This window comes from Trematomus bernacchii, unplaced genomic scaffold (genome assembly GCF_902827165.1).
Source record: "Trematomus bernacchii unplaced genomic scaffold, fTreBer1.1, whole genome shotgun sequence".
Taxonomy (NCBI): domain Eukaryota; kingdom Metazoa; phylum Chordata; class Actinopteri; order Perciformes; family Nototheniidae; genus Trematomus; species Trematomus bernacchii.
In genome coordinates, this window is record NW_022988098.1 from 4,489,514 (window position 1) to 4,506,124 (window position 16,611).

Below are 16,611 nucleotides of genomic sequence, written 5' to 3' on the forward strand. Positions count from 1 at the left end.
TTGTTTTGCCATCAGGTTCAGGGTAAAATTATGAAGACTTAGGTGTCATTGGTATGCATCAGTGTTCATGTTCAACACTTAGACATGTGCAGACAGTTTTAAACCTCATTACTCATACCTCAGGGATACAGTCTTCATGTGTGACCACCCGTACGATATCATCCAGGGGCAGCAGGGAGTTGCACTTGATCTCGGTGTAGACGTTCTTTCCCTCCGTGCAGACGGCCAGCAGCTCCACCAGGTGGATGTGGTACATCAGGTGGCTGTTTTCATCCATGCGGTCCCGCTCTGAACGCATCATCTGGACCAGGGTCTGGAAGGAGGCCCGGTCGTTGTAGAACACCAGGACGTCCTCGCCCGAGTTCACCAGCTGAGTGCGGGGAGTAACAGTAGAGAGTATGGTCTTGTTAACGAAATGTTACAGTATATCTTTCAACCTTAAACCTCAGAGTGGTGTAATGATGACTTATTTTTCTAGGCTAACCCAGAAGTACGCATCGCCAACAAGGGCTCCCTTGGCAAAAAGCAAACTGTATTTTCCATTGGATTTTGGAGGAAATAAGATCTTTGGCAAACACACATTCTTAATACTTTATGCAACTGATATTTTTAAAGCTTAAATGCAATGCACAGAAGCAAACGTTATGCTTAAAATGAACTACATTGCGGTTACCTGGCTAAGCTAAAAGCGGCTAATGTTCGCCGTGATGACGTTTAGTGTTCTCACTTAGCCACCTGTTAGCAACTGCTTTTTTTAAGACCATAAAAGACTTGGAGCAACATTTGAAGATCTATTAAGCTTGTGTTGATCCAACATAGAACATTGACTTCGAGACGAGAGAGCCCAGACGTGCTTAAATGCTAACTCATTTCTGGGTTAAGGACTCACTCCTTGCACCACTCTATTACAATAAGTACAACCAAGGGTGTAACTTTGGTTTGAGAAGTGGGGGGGACACAAAACAGGGGGTCCTCCGCAATGAAACATTTTTCTCAATTCAATTCAATTTCCTGCCTTTCTACGAATATATTAGGGACTATGGTGTTAAAAAATCCAAGAAAAATGTGTAGTATATATAATGAGAAGATTTTTGTCTTTAAATTGAAGTTAAAAGCAACAATCTGGTGCACTTTGAGAGCAAAATTAAGAGATTTATGGATACAGCTCTCAACACTCATATAAAACAGAACTGTATACATTTCAATACTCCAAAAACCATTAGAATATGCTCACAACCAACAACACATAATTGATATACTCCTCTCTCCTATCTTAAACGTACCTAGTCTGCATTCTTTCTTTTTATGTATGCATATTTTACTAATCACTCCCCTTTTAAACTGTGTTTTTTAATTTTTTTACTGACATTGGAATGATTTCTTAACTTATTTTGAACAACTATATTTAATAGATGGAAATATTTGTTTACATAGATGACCAAACTGTTTGAGACCCACTGAGATAACTTCGACTAAAGTTTACAATCTAATCACTCAGCGAGTCCTTTACATCGGCTAAACTGACGTTATCTCAGCCTCTCAGTCTTAATAAACACATTTGAAAAGTGGGGGGGACACAAACGGGATTTTGAAAAGTGGGGGGGACATGTCCCCCCTGTCCCCAGTGGAAACTACGCCCATGAGTACAACCACTCTTTTCATTGATATTACCAACACATCTGTCTTTCTGCTTTATTTTGACTCACTATCTCCTCTATATTATTAGCATACACAGATACAGTATAAAGATCATAGGACCCACTTCGGCCATCACGATGTCCTGACACTTCTTGATGAACTTGTTCTCGGCCTTTACGATGGTCTGCAGGAACTTGAGATATTGCACGTGTCGCCCGTGCGTCTCGGTGCAGTGGACAAAGTGCTGCACCACTCGCTCGTTGATCTCACTGCACAGCTGGAAGTTATTCATGAAGATGTGCTGCATGGTGATGGCCTCGAGAATCTGATAGAGTATCAAAAGGAGGGGCAGAAAGGACATTTTAGATTTGTTTTTCCAGAAGATAGTATTTTAGAAACTGCACGAATCGATCCCAATGAGTAAACCCGAGAGGCCTGTTTTACTCACCCCTGGGTTGAGAAACAAGTTGATGTGTTTGTGCATAAGAATTTGATTCTGCTGATTTCCTGCACAGAAATTCTGTAGGAACTCATGAGCCAGTTTCATGATCTCCTCCATTCTGACGTCCTCCCCCTAACGCAGATAACACAGAGTTATACTTTTTATTTACTGTACATCAATCAGAAAAGGGCAATGTCTAACAACTATGAAGGTCTTTAAAAAGGGATAGTTTACACTGAAAAATAATTATACCTGTAGCGCTACAGTTCATGAATGTTGGATAGATGTCTGCCTTCACTTGAATAAAATGGAACTAGATTGCCTTCCGTTGCGGTGCTCAAAGCTACAAATAAAACACATCAGCAATGTCTCTTTCTGGAAGTCATGACCCAGAGTTTCAAGATAATCCACAGACCTTATTGTGAGCAGTAGATGCCCACTTCCTTCTGTGCGGTGATACTGTTACGGTAAAAGTTAGTTCCTGTATGAAACTGCTCTCAACGATGTTTGTTGAATATTTTGAGTGACCAGGTCATGTTTTCTGGAAAGATACAATACTGTTGAGTTTTGTCGCTTTGAGAAACGCAAACAAAGTGCTCTGTTATGTTGGAGGAAAGGACGACATCTCTACAGCCAATATGTCCAACACTCGGTAACTCACTCCTCCTTTAGGGCTGAAATGTCCCTTTAAAAGCTTTCCTATTATTCTGCATATGCTAATAATATAATATTCAGCCGCAGTGTTGCACCTTCTCATAGGGGATCTGCAGGAGCTCCAGCACGACACTGTGAGTTCCCATGTTCCTCAGAAGCCTCTGCTGCTGCTTCCTGCTCTTCTTCCCTGAGCTGCCCTCCTGGACACACAGCTTACTGAGACGCAGCAGAATCTGAAAACAAACACAAGAGGGGTTTCAACTGCAGGCAACAAATCAGTAAAGACATAAAAATACAATATTGAAACACAAATAAACGTACCTCTTTTACAACCCTGTAGTTGTAACTGCTGGTGCTTTCTGAGTCCTTCTTGTCTGAACCAGGGGAGTCTCCCTTTTAAATAAGCAAGGATAAGTTAGGTTGTATAGCCTTACTATACCACTATCTATATTGGTATATTCATTATTTGTCTAAATGTTGAACCTTCTTTTTGTTGTCAGACTCTGAGGGTCCGTCTCCGTCCATCCCGTCTTCTCCTTGCCTCTTATAAACCCACAGCTCGGACTTCTCTACGATGGAGCGCAGCTGGTCCAGATCGGACTTGATCTGCTTGTAGTTATCCACATCCTGACTGGTCACCAGCAGCTGGACCTACATTTAGGGGGAGATTTGTATACATTTAAACCCAGAAATCCTTACATTCATCCAATTATCAGTCATTAGAACAGACAGATATGGAAATAAAGTAGGTGTGAGACGTACTTGTTTGAAGGCCATGAGCACCTCCTGCCTCTGGCTGAAGTGTCTGAAGAGCAGGTGGAGAGCTCCAGACACCAGAGGAGGGTAATCGTGCATGGTCAGGTGCAGCAGGACCCTCAGGAATGTACGACCTCCGTGGTCATCCAGATCTAGTGGAGTGTTCTCCTCACTTAAAAATTCAGAGGAGGAGAGATTACATAAACTCTTTCTTGCTTTATCTTATTTCAAAATGACTCAGGAGAGAGACTAGGAAGCTTTTGATTACCTTCCGCCGAAAATCCCCTCGGCCTGTTCTTCAATGTTCTCAAAGTCAAAATTTCCTGGAGTCATTCAAACAAAACAAAGAATCCATATTTGAAGGAAATCAATTTCAACATGTATATGTGACAGAATGTTAAATAGCTCTAATATATACTTGTCACAGCAGAAAAAGCAGGTGTACAAAATGTAATTGCTTCTCATCTGGCATCTGACCTGTGACATTATTGGAGCCGTTGGAGGCGTCTTGTGGGTTGTTCTCATCAAATTCACGTTTGAATATACACAGCAGGCAGGAGATCCTGTAGTCTAGCCGTTCATTCAAAATGAACTGAAGGAAAAGTAAAACAAGTCATGTATAAGTATGCATTATACATACAAAAGTGTTTGCCGTCAAGCAAGAGCCAGTTTCCTGAGGTCCTACCTGCAGAATCTCGATGACTTTGAGCTTGGTATCCATGACCATGATGTCCTCTCTCTCTGGTTCCACCTGAGGTTTCACCACGTCTCCCTCCGGCTGATGAGCTGGCGTTGCGGGCAACAAGCCGCCTCCTCGCAGCACCACCTGAGTCATCAGCTCCCCGACTCCATGGATGGACTTCATCACATTACTGCCAGCTACAGCACACGCAGAAACAGAGCAATCATAACAATTACATCTACAAGAATTATGAATACTTGTGTGGATTGAACCTATGTGTGTTTAGTTTGTAAATAAGGCATAATTGACTAAACATTTCAAATGTATTTAAACACATTATTACTATATTTAACAGTATTGTACTGACAAACCCATAACCCATTGTTAAAAACACAATATTACTACTATTCTGTTCTTTGATGTATGAGAGTAAATTGTGATCTATCTTTATTTTGCTTGCAGGTACTGTATCTGTACATTACTGGCAAACAAGAATTACACCAGTATTAACATGTAACATGTCTGAAACTAAGGGAAAGAAACTGAAGAAATGACTTTCTTTGTGGGTTGATGCAACATTAAACACTCTTCCCTGATTTACAGGATAGAGAGGCGAAGTCACGCCCATCTACTTCCGACCCATGGGACCTTATTTCGGAAAAATTATGTATTGAAGTCAATGGGGAGAGAAAGATGATATTTCGATCCCGTTTGAATTGTGCCACGAATTACACATATGATGTTTGCCAATCTTAAAAAATCATTTCCATGTCAAAAAAGTTTGTCGTAAAACTGTTGAAATATAAGACTATGAAAAATACGCAACTAGAAGGACTACAAATCCCAGAATCCCGGTCCCGCATGCTGGCTCTTACGAACTGACTAACTCCCCTTGTGTGTATGTACAGCTCTCAACATGCCCAGACTTGGAGTGATTTTCACCTCTTTTAATACTTTTCGCCTCATTCTGAAAGAAAGAAGTGAAATGTGCCAACGTGACGGCCGTCTTGGTGTGTGGTGCGAGATGGGAGATGTAGTTCATTGAGCAGTTTCACACCAAAAAAAGTGTTACTTCACAGTTTTACGACACTTTTTTTTTTTTTTTACTTGCAAAATTATCTTTTAAATTGGCAAACATCATATGTGTAATTCGTGGCACAATTCAAACGGGATCGAAAGATAATCTTTCTCTCCTTATTGACTTCAATACATAATTTTTCCGAAATAAGGTCCCATGGAGCTCCCCCGGAAAGGGAGGGACTTCGCCTCTATAGGGAATAAGGCCTAAAGGAGGTGGATGTTTACCTTTGTTTTCCTCTCCCTTCTCCATCTTGTTGATGGGGTAAATGGTGTTTACATGAACGCAGTCTAAAATGTTCAGTAAGATCTTGGTCAGTCGGAGCAGGTCGCTGAAGTTGTAGAAACCGAAATATATGAGGTTCCTCGCCAGGTTCACTACCTATGGACAAGATGAGATCGAAGATTTATTATGTAATCAAACCAGTGGGACGCCTTATGTGTTTATACCATCGATAAAGGAGGCAGTACCTCAAAGGTTAGTTTGTTCTTCTCCCTGTCGGCGAAGGGGATGTTCTGTGACACCACCTCCCTCAAGTAGTTCTCCACAAAATCCATTGTGAGGCAGAAGCGCTCTTTGATCTCATCCCTGGTGGTCCCATCGTTGTCGTAGCTGGGTAATCAGAGGAGAAAAACATCTTAGAGGGTGCTGGGACGTCTTTGGAATGGATTACAAGTTAATTAAAGTATTCACGGGATGAACATCCATAACATTCATCTGTTTGCAACTTAAAAAATTAAATAATTATCTAATATATCATATTACAATTACTTGTATATAGACTATTCTTTTACTATTTCTATTCTATTCTATTTTATTTGTATTTACTTTATCTGTTTTATTGTGTTGCAGTGTTGGAGGAGCCTGTGACCTAAGACGTTCATTGTCATAACTACACTGTAGCTTTGCACACATGACAATAAAAGCCTTGAATCTTGAAAAACCCACTCATCAATAGCAATCTGAGAGGGGATCTCCGACCACAGACGGGCGTATTTGACAGGCGTGACCTGCTCCTGAGGGTCTCGGTCCACATGCATGTGCAGCATGAGGCGGCAGAAGGACGCTCGCAGGTCGAAGGGAAGATCCTCATCCGACATGCAGCGCAGGATCAGATCCACATCCAGCTGACCCGAGATCTTGTTGATGGCCAGGTACTGACGGTCCAGACACATCCGGGCGAAGAGGTTCAGCTGGCACCTGGGAGCAAGCGTTTAGAGTCATTATAAGAGCATGTTTATTTGACAGCATTGTCATAGTGAATATCATTGAGTATTACTTTGTGACTATGGGGTGTTTTTCAAAAAGCAATGATTTGGAGTTGAACATCTAAAAACAAAGTCAGAAGATGATGGTTTGGTTATGTACCATTACATTAAATGTTTATGATTGCCACTTCTAAATCAGACATGTGGTTGTTTTGTTTTGAAGCCCATGGGGGACTGATTATGTTAACTTGAAAAAAATGAAAGTGCAATAATAGTCAACATTTTTATATTTTTCATAATTGTACACTTGTAGTCAATGTCACACCCCGCTGTACATCAATATTACAATTTTAATTCAAGTTTAGAAATAAGCAATATTTAGGTCAAGCTCAAAATAAGATTTTCTTAATATTTCAACCAAATTCACATTATCATTTTATTATAGTCTCACTTCAATAACTTTGAAATGTACTGCACTGGTGTATATAACCTTACTTTGACATACACTTCAATCAAAGCAATACGAACATAATCAAAGAAGTCACCTGTAGTAGCTGACCACCTCCTGGTCGTCCTTCTGGCCCTCCTTAGCATCCTGAGCTAACTCCCTGACGCTCTTACTCCGGATCTCCTTACAGTTGTCTTTCCAGAACAGCCAGACCTCCTCCTCATCCTCGGCCTCCAACGGACTCTCTCCATTTACCACCGGCTCGATCTCAAACCTCGACAGGACCAACCTGGTGAACACAGCAGTTTGTGAGTGTTAGTCAAAGTCAACTTTATTATCAATCTTACAGTTTGAGTGTACAGACAGAGGGATCGAAATACCGTTTCCCACAATCCCAAATACAATAACAAGATATATAAAAATATGTATATACCTATATACACACAATCAACAGACACATTTATACATATGACACATTTAGAAATAAATAAAAGCACAACAATCAATATATACAAATGTATGTATGAGAATGTACATTAGTGCAAGATTGTCCATAGCAGCGTGAAAAGTGTCTGGTGCTGGATTTGAGTGTCTGTGTGTGTGTGGTGTTAAAGTCCAGGTCCAGTGGGTTATATCTCAGATTAGCAGTAAAACTAGCAGTGAATAAAAATGAGAAGCTAACTTTGTTTCGATAAGGATGTCAGCATTGGAGGGGTCCAGCACAGCGGTGCAGATGAGCTCCTGTGTCACAGGGATGGACTTCTGCATGGACACGCAGAGATCTGAGAGGTAGTCCAGAAACCTGGGAACAGATTACAAGAAATTGGATGTTTCAATTATTTATTTACAATGGCAACGGATGAGTTATGAGATATGCATGTTCAATTGTTCAATTATAATACAGGCTTTAAAGTAATTTAAGCCTACTTTGTATGGTGTTTGTGTCTCTTTCTGGTCGTCTTCTGTCTTTTATGATGTTTTGAGTTCTTACGTTTTCATTTTGTGATAATTTAAAGTCTGTAATGTGGTCATTTGTTGTCACATTTCAGTCTCTCACTCTTTCTGTCCAGTTTAAATGTGAGGTCATCTTTGGCCCAGACTCCTGGGTCAGCCTGGTTCAGATCTCATCAACGGCCCTTAAAGGTCACCTATCATGCTATTTTTAGGCAATAGCATAGGTCTCAGATATATAAAAATATATGTGTATAAGTGTTTTGCTCAAAATACCAAACAGATCACCCATTCTAGCCATGCCTCATATCCCTCCATTTCACTTCCTGTTTCAAAAGTGCTGATTTGGGGTATAAAGCTTTACAAAAAAAAAAAGATTGATTAAAATAAAAAAGGAGGGGGCTGAGCTCATGCGGGAGATTGTACCGGCAGATTCTGCGGTGATAAAACGCCATATCATGGATTATCAAGGATTATTTCTGAAACAGTATGGAGCTCAAATGTTTTCTCTCTTGCCGGTTATACCACAAGGTGAGTTCCTTTTTATTTCCTGCTTCTTCACACACATGCTCTCCAGTACAGGTTAGCTCTGAGTGTTAGCGATGCTAATGTAAACATGCACCGTCCATATTACGTCCAAAACAGTCGGGCATTGTTTCTGATAGGGCCGTGGGTGCCAGCCTACATTTCCGATATTACTTCATATCGGACGCAAATCTGGATCAGCTCCGTTTTTAGAGATTTGGGTACGGAGGAAAAGAGAGAGGGTTATATTTTCTGACGCTGCGTGAGTTCCCTGACACACCGGGGACACATATTTATGTATAAAATACAACAAAAAGTGCATTTTGCATGATAGGTCTCCTTTAACAGGACTTTAACATTTCACAAGCAGTGAGCTGAACTTAGCTAAGGTCACGCACAAGCAGTTCCACTCATACTATTAAACGCAATTAAACGCCTGCAGCTAGTCCAGAACGCAGCTGCACGTCTACTCACTGGCCACAAAAAGCGTGACCACATCACCCCAATTCTGGCCTCACTACACTGGCTTCCAATTCGGTTCCGAATTTATTTTAAACTCCTTTTATTTGTTTTTAAAGCACTAAATGGGCTGGCTCCGGCCTATATAGCTGAACTCCTCCAGCGCTACACCCCAGCCAGAGCTTTAAGGTCTTCTGACCAGCTGCTGCTGGTAGTGCCCAAGACCAGGCTCAAAACCCGAGGGCACCGAGCCTTCGCAGCAGCTGGCCCGAGGCTCTGGAACACTCTGCCCCTCCATGTGAGGTCGGCCCCGACCCTAGGGTTTTTTAAATCTACACTAAAAACACACTTCTTCTCTCTGGCCTTCTAGTTAGAGCGGAGTACGACTCCTGACTTTTCCCTGTGTTTTATTTATTGTCTTTTATTTTGATTATAGAAATGTGTTTTTATGTGATTGTAGTTATTACATGTACAGCACTTTGGCCCGACCAAAAATCGCTTTTAAATGTGCTTTATAAATAAACCTTGATTTGATTTGATTTGATTTGATACTCCTCTGCACACATGTGGATGAATTGACATAGCAGCTGTAACACAAACCAATCTGACCCAGACTGCCCACACCCACTGCTCCTATCCCACTTTATGACACCAAACGGTTCCTCTCCCTTCCTTTGAGCCTCACCTCGGCTCCCGGTTCTTCCTCACTAGAGTCACAAAGGTGTCTATCTCGGCAGCAGTGATGTGTTTCTCCAGCAGCTTCCTGTTGTTGTGGAGCAGAGCTGTGATGGTGTCTTCTGCCAGCACATCGTATCCTATCTGTTTCTGCATGAAGCGGAATTGTTTGGCTATGTATTCCTGAAAAGAAAAGGAACCAGGTTACAGCTAAGAGAAGGCCCGAGTATCAGGAGTGACGTTGTTGTGACCACCAACCTGGTTCTTCCTGTAATCCTGCTGGGAATGGCGTAACACTCTGTAGCAGAGCCTGCAAATGTGTCTGAACGGAGCGTGACGTTGGTCTCCGAGTTCCTCCAGCCGCAGCATGGGACCATCGCCACTGTCTGTGAAAGGGGCTTGGAGGAGTTTGAAAATCTGGAAGGGAAATGGAGAATTTTAATTGCCAAAAAATGTTGTCATCTTAAAATGTTAGGTCTGAGGTTTAAAACCAACCTGCTTCAGGATGTTCTGCTCTCTCATGAGTTTCTGTCTCTCTCTGTTGGGTTTGTTAACCATGATCTCCAAAACATCCTGCCCACTGTTGGGGATGTCCACCACGAAGAAAACTAGATCCTCCAGGAGCTTGGTCACAAACCTGAAGAGTACAAGACCATTTTAAAAACAGGGATCCTTTGAGATATAGAGCAGCTACATCAGTGATATCTTGGTGTTTTTTTATTAGATACTCACAACTACATACATAACAAACCGTCCCCACTTACCTTCTCTCATTCTGTGTAATGGTGCCCCTTTCGAGCTTCCCAGCGATGGAGGCCAACACTTTACTCGCATCATTGGCAAAGTCTAAATCACGCACTTCAGCTGGCGGCACCGGTACGATGGCAAAAGCCTCCTTGTCTTCTTTTACTGCTGAGGTTCCAATCTGAAAAAATAAATAAAATGTGTTGGTATATCTTTTCAGTCATGCTAAACATCTTTATCTAGTCATCAGCTACTCACTCGTAACATAACAGGCTTCTCTTCCTCTTTGTCGATGGGGTTGTTGGTGCTGTGGACCCACGTGTTGGTGCACAGGTGTCTCAGCCTCACATAGGAGCTCCTAAAAGGGAAAGAGGAACAATGATGAAAAGATGATTAAAAATAAATGAAGCTGCAAGGCACTCAACAGCCACTCGTAATATCAAAGTGTGCTTTTAAGGAGTGTACCTGCTTTGAACTTCTTTGAACTTTCTACTACTGGACATGCATTGACAAGTATGACTCAGTATCTACATCATCCATTAGTAAGACATGTTTTTACACAGAGTGGTGCAGTGATGACGTATTTTTGTAGGGCAACCTGGAAGTTAGCATCGCAAGGGCTTGGTATATTGCTCCACATATTTACACAAATGTGTGATTATTGAAGTCAAATGCGATCAGCAGAAACAAAAAGCTAGTTATGCTATAAACTAGGGCTGTGCGATTATGGCAAAAATCATAATCACGATTATTTTGGTCAATAATTGATATCACGATTATTAAATACGATTATTCATTGACTTTGAAAACATCCATTTATTGAACTTTTAAATACAAATAATAATTTGAACAGTATCTTTTTAACTGTTGATTACCCTGAACGTATAATTCAACTGAAAAACCAATACAAAAATAAATGATACATAAATAATATCAAAATAATAAATACCAATAAACAAGATCAACAAATATTTTGGAGCGCACTTCAACAAGCTACTAAACATATATAAATATGATAAATACAAAAACATTTGATCAAATATGTTGCAGTGCAGTCACAACCTCGCAAAGCAAAATAATCGTTTTTTTCGATTATGTTGTTTTCGTAATTGTGGCAGGCCAAAATCGTAAATGCGATTAAAATACGATTAAAATACGATTAATTGCACAGCCCTACTATAAACTACATCATGGTTCCATGGCTGCGTCACCACCGCTAAGCTAAAAGGTGGCTAATGTTCGGCGTCATGATGTTTAGTCGTTTATTTAGTTTTTTATAAAAAATAAAAAAAAGTGTTGGACATTTACGATTTGAGTTTTTACTGACATATTTTATGTCAAAGAACAAAATGTGGAAATCTCTTCAGCTTGTATTAACAACAGACCTTATATCAGGCTTCTAACGAGAAATATGTTTAAAAAATGGACTTCTAGACGAGGGAACTGGAAGGGGTAAAAAGCTGATTAATTTCCTGGTTTAAGGACTCATTACTGTACCGCTCCATACAGGCAACATAAAAATACAAATATAGGCACAACAGCGCAATAACATGACAATACAACCTTACAAAAAAAATGGTGTGTGTGTGTCTCAAAGGTCAGCAGCAACAAGTCATGCCAAGATTAATTGTATTTATAGAGTTCCTCAAAGACATACAGTAAGAGTTGGTAGATACATGACAATGCGCATTTCGTCTTCACTTTCTGGTTACATGTCACTTGTTACATGTCATGGTTCAAATGCATTCAATCTAACCCAAGTTGCACAATAACACAAACACATTATCCGATCGTGGCAGACCAGCAACTTCTGTGTTCTGCAAAGTAAATTATAGTTTTTTTTATCATTGAGGTCTGGTAGCTTTATCTAGAGCAGAGATAGCAGCTTCCCGTCAGAAAGGGCTGTCTGACGGTAAGTTAAGCGGTGAACATAATCTAAATATAGTGTACACTTAAACTCATGTTGATTGTTTTAGGTGGGCTTTTATTTTAGGTGGTTTGAACATGTTTTCTTCACAGTGTGAATTGACCTACACTGACTGGATACGTACGTCACACAACCCCACAACAAAACATCCAAACTATCTCTTCAAAACAGTTCAATCCTTACACACCCTTTCATGACGTTTAGTATGACTGTAAATCAACACCTCTCTGACAGGGTGCCAATGAAAACAAAAGATTATGATCATAAAAACAGGATGTATCAGATTGCATCACACAGGTGCATCTAATAAACACAATAAGGTGGTACAGTGTGTACCGATATCACTTTCTATACTCAGAAGTAACACAGGAGCTGGACTTGTCAACACACTTCCATGTCAGACACAGCTTCTTCAGCCAAGAGTATGGTGTGTGTGTGTGTGTGTGTGTGTGTGTGTGTGTGTGTGTGTGTGTGTGTGTGTGTGTGTGTGTGTGTGTGTGTGTGTGTGTGTGTGTGTGTGTGTGTGTGTGTGTGTGTGTGTGTGTGTGTGTGTGTGGAGCCTTCAGGACAGACAGCAGACAGTAGACGTGGTCTTGGCAGGCGTTACGTAAACGCCCACTGAAGCTAACAGGCTTACCTTTGTGTACCAGGTTCTCAGAGGGTTTAATTAGTCCCATGGCTAAACTTTGAAGCGCAGGGTTATTTCAGGTGGGAGTGGGAGGAGCTAGCAGTGTTAGCCCGCGGCGTTTCAGACACGCACCTGACTGCATCACACAAAGGAGGCTTTGACGAGAGGCCAGGAGAGAGCATCTGTTTTTATCTGATGCGCACTGACAGGGACAAGTGCACCATTGTTGTTTTAGAAGCACACACACACAATTCTGTCAACAAGAAAAACAGGAACAACACAGAGGCTTTTTTACAAGTGTAAAGTATCATACAAAACACATCATGACAAAGCACTTTTTATAGCCATAATGTGTAAATAGTTCATTAAGAGTTAAGCTCTAAAATCATCAAAAGATAATTAATTTGCATGTGTGTATATAAAAAAAGAGAATTTAAAAATGATATATTGCATCACAGCTGATAAGAGGATAACATTATGATTACATAAGTAAACTATTTAACAGTTTATTGCACCTTTTACAATTACATTTACAAACTATTTTAAGTGTTTGTTCATAATTAAAAAAATAGAATTGTAATGGTTTTGGAAATCCCCTGTACAACTTCTATGAACATTACATAGATAAATAGAACAGAAAGGAATTACAACCATTACAAAAACGTTTAATTACCTATCAAAATATTGTTTCTAGGTGCTTTTCAAGTACTTATTAACCATTTTACAAGGTAGTCTTCAGCCTAAACTTTATAACTAACTCAAAAATATTTGTAAAGACAGTGGACAAACCAATCATCCATAGTAGCCATCTTTTAACACAAGGAAATCAAATATCAGATCATTTTCATACTTAGTGAAACTGAGGTTTTAGTATGTTAAATGTTGCTCTGTCAAATATATAATTCAGTATAACTAATTCAAAACTAAGCTGGGAGAAGAGGGCAGATATTTCATCAAACATTTAACTGCAAGATGATTTTTTTGTGGGTACACACATACGCATTGTTTACAGACACTTGTTTGTAGTTTTAGCACAGACGTGCAACAAAAATCTTTCATGGCATTTTGAAATGTTGTGATTTCCCTCTTGTGCCCACTTTCCATGCCTACTTTCAGATTGATTTCAATGACTTCCTGTTGCATGCTGGGGACTTTCCTTACTCTCCTTGGCTACTATCAAAACATCCAGAGGTGACCGGTACTTGGATGTTCACAAAGACGCACAACACGCAAAAAACACAGCCGTATTTTACGAATAAGTGAAAACACAGACAATATATACTTTGATATCTTAAGTGGGAATGTAACTAGGTGTAGGTTTTAGGTGGTGATATTAGATGATGAGAAGTGCTTTGGTTTTACGTTTCTATAACTTGTTTTGTTATAGCTTTTCATTTTTGGGGAAATAAAAGACACTGAATTGACAATTTAATGGTCAAAGTCTGCATGAAAGCCAAACATCTGCCCAAGGTAAAGCCACAAAAGTAATACACATTAAATCCCTACATAAATAATAAACCCAATAACTATGACCACACTCTTCAGAGTCTTCTCATGTTTTCTGTGATCTAACCAAACACACAATAAGTGACCGGAAGAAATAACTGGAAACGCAGAAATAACATACGATACAAAAAGTGTCCATAGAGACAAAACCAAACAAACCCTCATCCCCTCAGACACTACTGCCTTCTTAGTAATCTTCCAAATTCCCCTTTGAGTCAGATATTTTCTACACCACTTTCATTTGTTGTAGTCTTGACATCACTGTGGTCTTATTGTTAACACAATGTGTCATTTCCTTCTATTTCCAACATCCCTGGTGTTATTTTTTCAATTAAAAAGCAGAAACATGGTTCTCTTGTAGACACGATGTCATGTTTACCATCCATTCTTAGCAGTCTCCGGAAGGTGGGAACACTGGTACTGGTATTCAACAGCCCTGATACATTTTACATTAACAAACCAACACTTTTTTAATTATGTGGATGTACTGTAAGTGGAGGAAGGAGTAGTATAATTTGTGTTTCCTAAGATAGGGGTTGTATCAAGTACTTATTCATACTCAAGGAGGTTGAAACTCCCTTACACTGCAATGCTTTGCTCTGGATTTGGCAGCAAATGTATTTTAGCCTCCTTCGAAAGGGCAGATCCCAAAAAAAAAATCAATAGCTGTAGTGTAAGTAAGTGTACATTAATGCTATATTTAAATATGTCTATTGCTTTACACTATGCTGCCTTGACTGGTTAATGTGTAGGTGTTACTGATTGACTTTGGTGAAAATCAACTAACCCTTTAAAACACATAAAGTCACACAAAGTCACTCCTGACAGCTTTTCTAAACTGGGGGTGCAATCACCTTTACAGTACAAGATCGCTTTCAAACGGTCAAACTATCCCTTTAGGTCATGTCCTACCTCTGTGTGATATCTGAATGATATTTACATGTATAAAGACCCTAGGCCCTTCAGAGGAGTGTACTGAATGGTTGGTGATTAACTATACGGTACCTGGGCACCATGGAGTCCCCTCCTCTCAGAGTGGTGGGGTCCAGCTCAAAGATGGAGGAGATGTCCATGCCGTCGGGAACCGGCACCAGAGTGTACATGATCTTCTCCTGTGGAGCTCGCAGACGACCCCGTAAAGCTTCATTATCCGCATCCAGCTACAGAGAGAGAGAGCAACAGCAGTCAAACACAAAATATATAAATCATATCAATCCACAACTTTGATAAGGGGCAAAGATAATGCATGTTTTCACTCTAACGTACTACTATCCAGCTCAATTCACGCCTGAGCTCTCACTCTTGACTTATTACTGAAAACAAAACAATAAAATATTATTACTACTGACTTTTGGGTCTTATTGGCACAAAACTACAGATCCATGCCTGACCCCTAATGGTGATTCATTTTGATTGAATCAGCTGATATGGTGCTTTGGTGACACACTGTGGGGAACTACTGCTACTAAAATAAATGAAAAAACAGCCCAAATAAAAGAGTTTGTGATGATTGAGGGTGCGAAAGAGAGAGAAATTGGAAAACAAAGCAGCAAAGACATTATGACATGTGCAGTATATGATTTTTGTGCTGATTGTATGACAGTACCTGGAAATTAAAGGGTGAAAAGTCCACCACCTAGAGCAGAGAGCAGAGATGCAGCACAGAAGTGAACAGATTAGATAGAAGTGGGGAAACCAGCGTGACAAAGTGATCAGAGGAGAAGAGATGAAGTCTTACTGAGGAACGCTGCTCAGCACTCTCCTCCTCAAAGTCCTGATTCACCTGGAAAACACACTCACATGTCAAACACCCTCCAGAAAATATAAAAAATGTGGTCACTGAACCAGGCATCCAATTGACCTGAACGTCTACATCACAAAACTCTAGGTACAAGCATGTCATAGTTCTTTGCGGATTCAAACTTTAAAGGTCCCCTATAATAGTGTTTTTCATCAATATATAATAGGTCTCAGATATATACAAAACATGTCTCTGAAGTGTTTGGCTCCAAACACCAAACAGATCATTGCAACATCCCATAATCCCCTCTGTTTCAGCCCTGTTTCAAAAGTGCTGATTCTCTGTCTGTTACTTTAGATGAAAATAAGGAGCCCCTCCCCACGCCCCTCTGTGAGATATTTGGTTAAAAAGAACTCAATGGTGCTCTAGGAGGAGATTCAGGTGATAAGGTGGGGGGTGGGGGGTGGGGTTGCTGATTGGCTAATGGTTACACAAGCCAATAAATCGTTCTGACATCATAAAGTGGCCAAAATCTGATCAGCTCATTTT

At 40.3% G+C, this 16,611-nt stretch overlaps 1 protein-coding gene across 6 annotated transcripts in view; it reads right to left on the reverse strand.

The window, feature by feature from the left end:
- The window catches only part of itpr1b (inositol 1,4,5-trisphosphate receptor, type 1b), a 123,425-nt gene that overhangs the window by 82,393 nt on the left and 24,421 nt on the right, over positions 1–16,611 (reverse strand). For 4 of the 6 annotated variants that reach the window (XM_034121610.1, XM_034121613.1, XM_034121612.1 and 1 more), the window contains exons 11-33: positions 16,060–16,104; positions 15,928–15,957; positions 15,327–15,481; positions 10,519–10,618; positions 10,281–10,441; positions 10,012–10,153; positions 9,775–9,933; positions 9,527–9,699; positions 7,589–7,708; positions 7,004–7,195; positions 6,199–6,450; positions 5,721–5,862; positions 5,478–5,631; positions 4,176–4,369; positions 3,968–4,082; positions 3,759–3,813; positions 3,497–3,662; positions 3,218–3,385; positions 3,056–3,127; positions 2,830–2,967; positions 2,087–2,212; positions 1,763–1,963; positions 119–370 (exon numbers count right to left, since the gene is read on the reverse strand). In XM_034121610.1, the coding sequence (XP_033977501.1) occupies positions 119–370; positions 1,763–1,963; positions 2,087–2,212; positions 2,830–2,967; positions 3,056–3,127; positions 3,218–3,385; positions 3,497–3,662; positions 3,759–3,813; positions 3,968–4,082; positions 4,176–4,369; positions 5,478–5,631; positions 5,721–5,862; positions 6,199–6,450; positions 7,004–7,195; positions 7,589–7,708; positions 9,527–9,699; positions 9,775–9,933; positions 10,012–10,153; positions 10,281–10,441; positions 10,519–10,618; positions 15,327–15,481; positions 15,928–15,957; positions 16,060–16,104 (3,312 nt within the window). The remainder of the gene's footprint in view (positions 1–118; positions 371–1,762; positions 1,964–2,086; positions 2,213–2,829; positions 2,968–3,055; positions 3,128–3,217; positions 3,386–3,496; positions 3,663–3,758; positions 3,814–3,967; positions 4,083–4,175; positions 4,370–5,477; positions 5,632–5,720; positions 5,863–6,198; positions 6,451–7,003; positions 7,196–7,588; positions 7,709–9,526; positions 9,700–9,774; positions 9,934–10,011; positions 10,154–10,280; positions 10,442–10,518; positions 10,619–15,326; positions 15,482–15,927; positions 15,958–16,059; positions 16,105–16,611) is intronic. The other 2 variants (XM_034121614.1, XM_034121615.1) reach the window with 2 other exon arrangements.